Raw genomic sequence first — 12,173 nt, 5'->3', positions numbered from 1 at the left:
TTAAGTCTCCTTTCTTTGGTATGGGTATGTAGACTGACCTCTTCCAGTCTGTTGGCCACTGTGTCGTTCTCCAAATTTGCTGGCATAATTTGGTTAGAGCCTTGACTGATTCATCTTCTGTTGCCTGCCATATTTCTGTAGCTATTCCATCAATTCCTGTAGCCTTCCGACTTGGTAATGACTAAAGTGCTGATCTAACTTCATCTTCCCATACTAGAGGTTCTTGCAAGTAGGGAATATTTTCTAGAGTATTTCGGGTGTTGGCATCCCTGTTGTACAGATTTTCAGTATACTCTTTCCATCTTTGTTTGATCTTCTCTGAATCAGTTACTATCTGTCCTTTGGAAGCCCTTAACTTACCAATTTGAGGTTGGAACTTCCATTTGAATTCAGAGATCTATTGGAAAACTTTATTTTGGATCTTTTGTTTTTTCATGCCTATTTCCATCCTCAAGGTCTTTACAAATATCATTGTAGTACTGCTCTTTGTCTCTTCTAACAGCTTTCTGAAATTCCCTATTAAGTTCCCTCATCAGGTCTTTATCTTTCTTGGCTTCTCTCCTCTTCTTGGCAATTTCCACCATCTGTGCAGACATCGATTTTGCTTTCATTTGTTCCTTGGTCTTTGGCGGTCTCTCTTCATATTTGTCCTTAACAACTTCTTTGATTTCATTCCACAGTTTCTCTAGTTCCCTATCAATGAGGTTCAGAACTTCAAAGTGGTTCCTGATGTTCTCCTTGAAAATAGTGGGTACCTTCTCAAGATCATATCATGGAAACTGGATAGCTTTGTCCCCTCCCCCCCCCCCCGCTTTAGCTTGACTTGGAACATGCACACAAGCAGTTCATGATCAGTTCCACAAGTGGTCCCCGGACATGTTTTTGCTGTTATAACTGAGCTTTTCCACCTCCTTGCACCAATAATATTTCTATGTGCTCCATCTGGTGATGTCCATGTGTATAGGTGCCAATTTGATTGTTTGAAGAAAGTGTTAGTAATGAAGAGTTCATTGGATTGGCAGAAACTAATAAGTCATTACGCTGCTTAATTTCTGTTTCCTAGGCCATACAGTCCGACTGTGTTTTCCTCCTTACCATGTCTAACTTTGGCATTCCAGTCTCCAACCACCACCAGCACATCGTGCTTGCATGCTCTATCAATTTCAGACTGGACTTGAGCATACAACTCATCAACTTCCTCTTTTTCTGCATCAGTCGTTGGGGCACAGACTTGAAGAACTGTCATGTTAAAGGATTGTCCATGAAATCAAATTGATATTAGTCGATAACTAACTGTTGACCACATTGTACCCAAGTGTTGTCATTGTTATATCCTTCCTTATTATGAAAGCAACACCGTTTCTTCTTTGTTTTTTGTGTCCTCAGTAGTAAACGGTATTATTTTCTGACTGAAAGTGTCCAATTCCAGAGCATTTTAATTCATTGATGCCCAGGATGTCAATCTGTAATCGATACATTTAATCTTTCACTTTGTCAAGCTTTCCCATATTCATGCTTCTTATGTTCCACATTCCCATTATTATTCTGTCTTTGCAGCTTCAGATTGTCTTTTCCTCCATAGCAACATCAGCAGCTAAACGTCGAAAAGGCTTTAACCTAACGGTGTCATAAACACCATCGGTATTCTGTAGCATGAGAGTACTAAACAACACACATCCTTTATTAAACAAGAGAATATATAAATAAAACCTATTTAGATAATACAGGCGTCCCTTGCCAACTGTGACGGTTCTGTTCCTGGAGAACCTTGCGGCAGATGACCAATTGGAAAGCATTAGAAACGGGGTTAGGGGAATCACAGTCATGGGAGGGCTGAAAAAACAAGGTAAAAACAGATAGAATTGCCCCGGCCCCCCAGACTTCTTTTAAGAATTGCCAAACCGTGGATACTCAGGGCACGGTTGGCAAGACTGTTGACAATTTCCCAATCGTGGATACTCAAATCCGCGATTGGGAAACCCGCAGTAGGAGAGGGACGACTGTACCAGGCGCGGCTTGTGAACGCGCCTCCGGGGGGCGGCTTCTTTAAGGTAAACGGAGTCGGTGCTCTGTGCCGCCCAGCAGCCCCCGTGGCGGGGAATCGCCTCAGCCACTCACCTGGCTCCTGTGGAGGCGAGCCCCTGCCAGCGGCCAGGTGAGTGGCGGAGGCGATTCCCCGCAGTGGGGGCTGCTGGGAGGCACGGAGCACCGGCTCCGTTTACCTTAAAGAAGCTGCCCACCGCCCCTCCCCCCCGGAGGAAAGTTCACGAGCCGCGCCTGGACTGTACTCCCAAGCTAAAGAGTACTAAACAACTCTTCCACAGTAGCATATTGAGTATCATCCAACCTGAGGGGCTCATCATCCAGCACTGCATTGACAATCATTCTACCTTGTCTATCCATGTGGTTTTCCTGGTAAAATACAGAAATGGTTTACCATTGTCTTCTCCCGCGCAGTATGACATGATGCTTTTGTCGTTGTCACTAAAATGACCGTCCTTCCTATATCGCTGCTGCCCAATATAGGTGCTTGCTTGCTTTAGCTAGGTAGCTGGGATGACCTTCATGCCTTGGGTGACCCTACTGGGAGTATAACTCCTGATGTACCAAGTCAATTAAATCTTAGATGCAATGTTCAACTTCTAAATCTGAGCTGGTGTTCCAGCTCAATAGTACTAATTAGGACTTAGAGTAGCTTTTAGGCTGGAAATAAAATCCTTTCAATTATCTTGACCAATTTGAAAATTGGTCCAACTAAATCTTGACACCTTGCTCTTACAAATAGGTCCTAAATAAATGGTCACGTTTACTGTCTAGTCCCTGGGATAATACCAATGTTTTGGAAAATCCATTTCAAAAAGAGCTGAAAAAGTGCCCAGGAGATGCAGCTGGTAGTGGGGAGATGGACTTGTGATATAACAAAACACCAGTCAATTAGCACTGTGCACAGTCTGCTTCTGCTGCATACTGGCAGAATCGGTTTTGCCAGAGCTTGGCCCTGTATAGGGAACTGTACATCTGTGCATATAATGTGGGAAGTGTGTCAACCACTCAGTGTACATTTACATGTATCTGAACTGTTTGTAAATTAATCCCAATCTTAAAATCCAGCCCAAATTAGAATTTTTCACAACTCTTGGGGTTTGGCAAACCTATGGGGGAAGATAGTTCCACAGTTGTGGAATGATCACATGGAGTCAAAAGGGTGTTCAAGGCTGATCTATAAAGATTGCTATTGAGCATAAGAAAAGGATCTCTAAAATATGTGTTGCCTAAAATGTTTTTGAACTTGACAAGTCAAAACCCGCAACTTGAATTTTGGTTAGGGAGCCAAGAATCTTCCTGCCAGGAATGAGTGGAAATGGAATAACAACCCTAGACAAATGTTGTGAATGTTCTAAAATATTAATTTCCCCACTTGTCAGACATACACCTGTAAATATTGACAGTCATGTTTAGATAGCTCATTGTATTTCTCTTTGGTTTTCTCAAAACTCATGTGGGATTGCCAACTTTCACATGTGAATGTCAGCGTTCACTAAATTTCTGACTTTTTCTGTAACCTATATAGATTGGCTCTGGTCTAAAGAAGCTATGGTTGTATTCCAGGATGCGCACCTAGATGGAGAGTTCTGTTAAGTTTTTTCTAATCCAAAAAATATGGTAGTTTTGTTGATGTACACTCTTCTTAATCCCAATGTTCTGGTCTCGGGGGTAGACATACATTTAATGTAGGAGATTACCTGTGTATCATCAGTTCATCTTTGCTTTCTAGATTATTCTTCTCAGTTATCTTTAATATTTGTCCTTATCCTTGTTCCAGCAGTGATTACCTGGTCTAGTTAGGGACAGCCTGTCTGATTATTCAAGTATGTTTGTTAACCCTTGCTGTGTCTCATTTCATAACAACTTGGAACAGTTAATTGGTCTATCAGGAAGATTGTGTTTATGAATTTAATCAAACGTGTGTATCTGAAAAGCATTATGTGAGACGTAGCCATAGGTTGATCTCTGGTTTAGCTTTCCATATATTTCATTTGTGGTTTGTAGTCTGCAGTTATTTTGGTGATCAATGTGGAAGATGTAATAACCTAGAGAAGGTGGTGTTATAGTGGTACACTTCATTCCCTTTGTTTCCCTTATCCCTTCCCTTGGTTGACAGTGTGAAACTCCTGTAAAATGTAGTACAGTTATACTATACTATTTACCTAATTCTAATGTTTGTTTATATTTTAAAGGAGTTCCTAAAAGTACAGGAAAAAAACAAGCAGTTGAAAAACCTATGCCATGACCAAGAAGAAGCTCTCCAGGAGTTGGCTGGCAAACTTAGCGAGTAACTTCTTTTCTTTCTTTCTTTTTTCTTGGAGAGGGAGGCATAATTTCCTTGTCACCCAAAGTCTCTTAAACAATGCAACAGCAATATCAATTAAACCTAATGAATCTGAGAATGGTAAGACACCTCTTACCTCTACTGTCTTGCTTGCCTCTGCTTCCATGGCTGCTCCCACATTGCTAGAGGTTTATGTTAAGTCCATGTGGTCTCTGAGGGTATGTTACCATACCACACAAATGATAATCAGCCCTTGGGATGTTCAGTGCTTGCAAGGTATGGCAACCATGTCTTTAGGGAAATTACATGGGCAGAATACGTTGCTTAGGGGGAGGAGCTGTGATAGTGGAAGAACATATGCTTTGTATGGAGAAGGTTCCAGGTTTACTCCATGGTACTCCAGGTAGGATGGGGAAAGGCCTATCTAAAATCTTGGAGAGCTATACTTGCCACTTGATGTAGACCATGCTGAACTAGATGGATCAGTGGTCTAATTTGGTATAAGACAGTTTCTTATGCTTACACGTACCTCTAGTGGTGCAGGAGTGACAGCAGCACCAAGCACACCACCAGAAGTACATGTAAAGAGGGGTGTAGGAGAAGATTATTCGAGCCCATAGGAAGGCATTTGAAATGTCTTCTGAGATAAATTTCTACTTTTCAGAACCAAGCTAACAAGTCACAGGAATGCCTGGACTTAGGTGTACTTCGACTTCATGATAAATTTAGGATTCATGTTTTAGTATGTTCATCTTGCCATAAGCAGTAAGTGTTCAAAACCTAAGATTTTGACTGGATTATTAACCTACTTAACTGATTAATAACACAGGGACATACCAAATCAGCCTACGTCTCCAGAAGATTCCTTCTCATAACTATGCTATATCATGGATACTTCCATCTTTTAAACACTTAAAGATTGGGATAAATGTTTAGATATCTGATTTATCCTGCATACTTCATTTAAAATGTTTATATGCTGCCGCTTCCATGCTCAAGGCAACTTGCAATAAACAAAATAACAGCAATCAAATAATTAAGCAACAAAGTCAGCAGCAACAATGTAAAATCATTTTAAAATTCAGCTACGGAAGTCCTTCTGAAAGCGAAGAGTTTTTCACCCTCTCTGAAAGGTCACCAAAGGGAAGCAAATCTGGACTTTTTGAAGGAGATAATTCCAAAGCCTTGAAGCCACTGCTGTGCCTCACCATAATGTCTTCACTTCCCATGGTGTTGCATGACCTAACCAGCAGATGGTGAAGTCCTGCAATGCCGTGAAGTAGGGCTCACATAGGGGAGGAGGCATGGTTCAGTTCAGGAATAACACCCCCAAGTGAGTTCTCTGTCCAGTTACAACAGTGTAAAATGTGGATGACTTGCAATGCAGTCTTGATTCCAGAAAACATGTTATGGGTATCTGGGTGTGGGAGTTGTTTCTGGATGAACGGACTTATGCTGGTTGTCATAAACCGTGTATGGCGACCTTTCAACAGCTTTTCCCAATCTCTTGGCCACAGTTTTCCCTTCAGTGAGGATCATGCAGGAGAAAGGTGTGTGGAGAATTTTGACAGGATAACATCAATAATGAGATATGCACGTACATGTATCTGTGTTTAAATAAGTACATGTTTGACAGATATGTACTGGGTTGAAGGAAGAATTTCACTTCCCTGAAATCTCATCCTGACAGAACCTTCTGACAGAAGTGGAGTATTTTTGCTCCTTGCTCATACTTAATTTGCACATCATCTCTTCTCTTTAGATCGAAGCTTAAAATAGAAGATATAAAAGAAGCAAACAAAACATTGCAGGTTAGTAATTATAACTGTGGGGAGGAACTTCTTGTAGTGGGGTCTGTTTATGGTATCCATAAACCAGTGCCATGTGTGTATTTGCTATCTCTTTCCTGGATTGTTATGGTATCAGCTCAGCCTTGCACCTTGGCTTTGTTATGGCTGTGCCACCAAAGAGATGTTATTGCCTTTATTTTATCAGCCGGGTTCCAAGACACACAGTAGTTTTTACACATCTCTAGGCCACAAAAGTTAAGCATTCACACTTTTCAGAAGAGCAAGGTCTACTTTGTCCATCACATTTGAAGCTGTGGTCCACCGAACCCAGAATGTTTTCTGGGTTTAGTGGGACCAGATTTACACCCCTCACTTTCATACAAACCCATCTCACTCTGCCATTCACCTATCCATCCATTCCTTGTTCCATTGTTCCCTAGTCATCCATAAAACTTACAGTAAGTAACTTAGATTAACTGATACATTCTGAAACATTTTTAAGTCTCTTATTTCCTAACCGGATGCCTTTTCCACCATACAGGACACCCTCCACCCCCAGGCAGTTGAGCTTTCATTCCTTACCCTGTCTTTTCCAAATCTTGGCTTTCTCCCCATTACCTTTCCAGCCCATCTGCCAATGAATATTTCCTCCCCAACCCTAAAAGCATTCTCTCACAATGGCTTTGACTCCAAAATAGACACTCAGAGATCTGATATCCCTTATTGGCTGCTCCTAAGCAACCACCAACATCCAATGATGAGTTTTTGGAGGAAAGCAAGGGGATGCAAAGCCAGTTGTTGGTGAAAAGAGAAGATGTGGTGATGATGGTGAAGATTGTGCTGTGAGAAATATTTTTCATATATAATCTATTTAAATTTTGTTTTGAGTGTTTGTGGGAAGGGAAGGTAACTGTAGTGAGTTGGCGTAGGGGGTGAATTTAATATATTGGGTGCTGGGACAATAGGTAATGCCAGGACCTAGTGGGGGAACCAGTTGTGGGAAACTTTACAACGGAAGAAAGGTGGGATATAGGTGTGACAAATTAACATTGAGGAGCTAATGGAGATTTCAGTATGTACTTGTCTCCAGGGAGAACTTACTTGAAGATATTTTCTTTCAACAAGGGGTGTTGTCATAACCTTTTTTTGTATGTGTATCAGAGTCAAACAGTCTTGGGGGGAAATTGGGCTGGGGACTCATTTAAAGTTGGTGATAAAGAGTTTAAGGTTCTGTCTGATAAACATCCTGAAACACTGAAAAAGTAAAGAGATTTGAGGTGCCGTAGAAGTGTTTGCAGGAAAGAAATACCAGATGGCGTTTACTATTTACTTTAAATATATTTTGATATGTTTAATGTCCAGTAACTCAAAATTTTGAACAGGCTAGACAACTATTAGAAATTATAAATGATTCTACCTAAAGTCTGTATTAGAATTTTTCAGCTGCTTTTACACCCAATAAGGACCTTTCCAAATGGCTTACCAATGAAAGCACTCTAAAAATAATAAAACATACAACTACTTAATAAAATCAATGTCTGACATATTGATTAACAAAGTGTGAGTGTTCCTAACATTAATGAAGCTCTACCCTCTGCACTGATGTGCTTCCAAAGTGCAGGTACTCTTCTGTTTTTGTGCAAGAGTGCAAATACTTCAGAGCTTTCCCATCCTCCAGAAGAGCTCTGCTAGACTGGAAACACATTATCCTAAGCAACATATTTCTGGTTTACACTTCATTAGTCAGCATTTCAGCCAGTGGGTTTAATCATGGGGGCTTATGCAGTCTTATACATTTTAGGGGATCATAGTATCAAAACGTTGAGGACCCCTGGCATAGGGGACGAGACAAAACCCTGAGGGATAAAGGTCTTTGGGTCAAAAAGCAGTCCTCCAGCAGCACTTTCTGGGACTTTTCCTGCGGATAGGATTGCAACCAGCATAACACTAAACATCCCATCCAAGCAATGCAACCTAGAAGGATACTGTCTATGTATGATATCAAAAGTTGCTGTAAGGTCCATCAGCAGCAACAGGGATGCACTTCTCCTATCTAGCTCCTGATGCACACCAATCACCAGGGGAATCAGAGCAATTTTGTTTTCAAAACCAAGACAGAAATCAAATTGACAAATATCAAAATAACTAGCTTCATCCAATACCTAGAGATGTTTGTCACTATTTGCTTGAGCACTTTGTCCACAAAATGGTAGGTTAGACACTGGTCAATCAGCCTTTTTGAATGGTGGAGCCCAAGAGCTTCTTCAACAACAGCCTAATCACCATCAGAGCAGCTAGTACTATGTCCTCGACCAGAGAAGTATTTACGGTCCTGTCCAGGAACTCAGCCTGTTGTTGGTTGCCTTAATCAGATAGAAAAGGCAAAGTTCAACAGAGGAAGTGGTTGGCTGTACACATCAGAGCATCTTCTTCACATCATTTGTCTGTGCAAGTTGAGAAGAATCCATAACAGGATGAGGACAAGCCGTTCTTCTTCGTGGTCTCTGGGCATCACACTTGGGATTACGTGCCTGCGCAGATCCCAGGTTCTGGATACTTCCATAGCTTTACCCTTGCAAAGCAAAAAAGGTGAGAAACTACCCCCTCTGTAGGATAGCACCCCGTATACCTCAGTCTTTCATCGATCACTGCCAGAGCAGGATCATGAAATCTTCCTCTAGCTTTGCCCTTGAGAATTCTCTATAGTTTTTCTCTTATTTTTATTCATACCTTTCCTCACTTGCTTTACTGTTTGTTTCTACCTATAACTTGTTTTGCGTGTTAATTTCTAACACCCCCCCCCCAATCAAATTTCAAGTCCACGAGCCATTGGTGGCTTATGGCCACTTTGGCTAAAGCGACATTTAAGGGTTGTGAGAGCTGCTCCGCTAAAATCCTTACATCAGACGGCCACACTAAGTGCCTACCATGTTTAGAGAAGCTGTACAGGGTTGATCTGTGTGGGTTTTGCAAATTCTTTATCAAGCAAGCCCATCATAATCGGGTGTCCCGCCTAGCAGCGCTTATGTGGGAGCAAGCTCTCCAGGCAAGTTCTATGGCTGCTACAAACCCCTCAGACGCTGAGCGAGAGACTGTAACCGATGGAGTGGTTGTACAGACCCAGCCTCTGCTTTCTGATATGGAGAGGTCGGCTCCAGGCGCATTAGGAGCTGCCACATTGGCTTCCGAGGCCATGCCTGCACAGGGCGAGCTCCTACAGGTTCCTGCATTGGGCTCGATATTCCCCTTGACCCTGGCACCACTCCAGGGCACTCAGGGCACACTCGTTAGTGTTGCATTGTCATCTGCCCGCTCGGTACCAGCATCGGTACTGAGACAGCCTGCAGAGCCAGTCGGAGAGAGAGGCAAGGTTCCCAGTAAGGGGCAGTGCCGCGTCGCTCGGCGTCAATACTCGGGATTGGAGCACACAGCCTGCTCCCAAAGAAAAAGAAAAAGCGGCTGGCCAGGCCCGAGAAAGCGGGGAGTGCTGAGATCAAGCCAGAGCATGATTCTGCTCCAAGGAAGCGCAAGAAGGAGAAGCACGTGCCAGAGTCCAATACGCCGAGCCCTATCTACCTATCGCCCATTCGATCTCAGGATGAGGGCTCCTTGAGTTCAGAGCTTCTGACCTGGCCGTCAGTTCCGCAGGACTCCTCTTCAGAGTACCAGGCGGACCCCTACACACCCAACTCTTCCAGCGACTCATCTGAGGATTCGTCCCCACCGACACTTCCCCTCTCGGAAGCCGGGAAAAAGTCACCTCTTCCCATATGGTGGAATTTGCCCTCATTGGGACCATGATGCCCTTTATGGGATTGACAGGCGACTGCCCCACTGGGTATATGAGTACTATAGTGATGAGGAGGACCATTATGCTTATCCCTCACCTTCGGACCTTACCCAGCACAGTTTCCAGGGGATTACGCATACTGTAAGTAGCAAGATACCAAGAGAAGATCTCACGCCTTTTTGGGTTCTAGGATGGAATCACCACCTAGCCCAAAGAAGCACACTTGGAAGCCGAAAAAGAAGAAGCCTGCGAATAAATGCAGCTCCCAACCTGAGCCCTCAAATCCAGGCTTGGATTCCCCATTGCCAGCGGCTCCCATGGCCCGCCCTACCTCCACCACCACCACTACCACCACCAGCGGCACCAGTCATTCCCGATGTTGGACCACTGAGGGGTGCCGATCTGCAACCCCAAGATGCACTGGCTGTCCCAGAAGGAGAGCCTGTAGACACTGATGAGGATAATACGGGGGCTGATCAAGCTGATGTCACTACCTCAGCAGAACTTAAGAACTATGCTGAGCGTTTGCTCTGTATGGCCACCTCGCTTGGGTTGGATACATCGAATCCCAGCTCTCGCATCGAGGACTCTGTGTTTGAATTGATTCAGCCTCAAACCACGGGGCCAGTTGCACTTCCTCTGATATGATGATTGCCCAAATTATTAAATCTGCTTGGGAAAAACCAGTGTCGGTCCCACCCAGCTCCAAGAAATTGGAGGGTATGTACAGGGTGCGACAGCATGACACCCATTACTTCACTAGACACCTCGTTCCGAATTCGGTGGTGGTTGAATCTGCACAGTCGAAATCAAAGCAGCAGCTGCTGTCGACCCCTTCCAATAAGGAAGGCAAGAAGCTGGATGCACTGGGGAAGCTTATCTATTCTGCATCGAGTTTTCTCTTGAGGATAGCAGATCACGAAGCATATTGGGCTAGGAACCAGCACTTCATTCTAGAGAAATTAGCCCCATTCCTGAGCCAACTTCGTCGGGACCAGAGAAAGGCAGCCACCACCCTCCTCCAGGAAGGTGCCCAGGTGGTTAAACAACAACTTCATTCTGCAAGACACTGTGCTGATGCAGGGTCCCGAACCATGGCAGCAGCTGTATCCCTTAGGAGGCACACGTGGCTTTGGGCAACATCACTTTCGCAGGAAGTGCGTACCCACATCGAAGAGTTGCCCTTCGCTGAAGAAACTCTCTTCAGCCAGCAGACTGTCGACACATTGGAAAAAGTACAAAAACACCGCTCTACTGCAAGATCTATGGGGATGGCCTACTCTACATCTTCCTCCTCTACCTTTTCCGCCAGGAGGCAGTATTGGCCACGTTATGGCCAACATAGCCCGATTGATAGACTTGTGGCCTATCAGTCCAATGATTCCTTTTGTCAGCAGGCCAAGTACCAGCAGTGCAAGGCCAATGCCTCCACAGCCTACAAGTTGAGGTTCTTCAAGCCCAAACCATCCTACCCCAAAAGACAATGACTGCAGCCACTCGGCTGTCCAACCATTACGATGCGTGGGCAGCCCTCACATCGGACTCTTGGGTGCTCGCTATTGTCCAGAATGGCTACTGCGTAGAGTTTATCTCCCCTCTGCCTTTTTCTGGCATAAGGGATACCAGCCCTTCTCCAGAACTGCTAAACGAAATACACTCCTTATTGCAAAAAGGGGCCATAGAAGAGGTCTGCTCCCGCCTAGACGTAGGTTTCTATTCAAGATACTTTACCATCCCGAAGCGTGACAGTGGCCAAAGGCCCATCTTAGCCCTTCGAGGTGTCAACTCGTTCATTTGCTACCGACGTTTTCAGATGGTGACGATACCGACCATTTTGCACCTCCTATCTTGGAACGTCTGGTTTGCGTCTATCTACCTAAAAGACGCATACTTCTACCTATCCATTGCGCCACATCACCACATGTACCTTCGATTCTGTGTGGGCAGCAGGACCTAGAAATATAAGGTTTTGCCGTATGGTCTGGCGTCAGTACCTCGTGTTTTTACGAAGTGCATGGCGGTCTCCTGGACTGAGGTATACAGGGTGCTATCCTACAGAGGGGGTCGTTTCCCACCTTTTTGGCTTTGCAAGGGTGAAGCTATGGAAGTTTCCAGAACCTGGGATCTGCGCAGGCGTGTAATCCCAAGTGTGAATGCACAGAAGACCACTCGAAGAACTACGGTTACAGGTAGGAAATCGGGGCACATTCAGAGGGCTTACTCTTAGTGTGAAATCAAAGTTGGAATGGATGCAAGCAACTTT

The 12,173-nt window shown here is 44.1% G+C and overlaps 1 protein-coding gene across 8 annotated transcripts in view; it reads left to right on the top strand.

Annotated features, from left to right (window-relative positions):
* The window catches only part of RUFY2 (RUN and FYVE domain containing 2), a 79,282-nt gene that overhangs the window by 40,256 nt on the left and 26,853 nt on the right, over positions 1 to 12,173 (top strand). For 4 of the 8 annotated variants that reach the window (XM_053310304.1, XM_053310309.1, XM_053310306.1 and 1 more), the window contains 2 exons: positions 4,239 to 4,333; positions 6,093 to 6,141. In XM_053310304.1, coding sequence (XP_053166279.1) covers positions 4,239 to 4,333; positions 6,093 to 6,141 — 144 coding nt within the window. The other 4 variants (XM_053310307.1, XM_053310308.1, XR_008319600.1 and 1 more) reach the window with 4 other exon arrangements.

This window comes from Hemicordylus capensis, chromosome 3 (genome assembly GCF_027244095.1).
Source record: "Hemicordylus capensis ecotype Gifberg chromosome 3, rHemCap1.1.pri, whole genome shotgun sequence".
Lineage (NCBI taxonomy): Eukaryota > Metazoa > Chordata > Lepidosauria > Squamata > Cordylidae > Hemicordylus > Hemicordylus capensis.
This window is presented reverse-complemented; position numbering and strand designations above follow the sequence as displayed.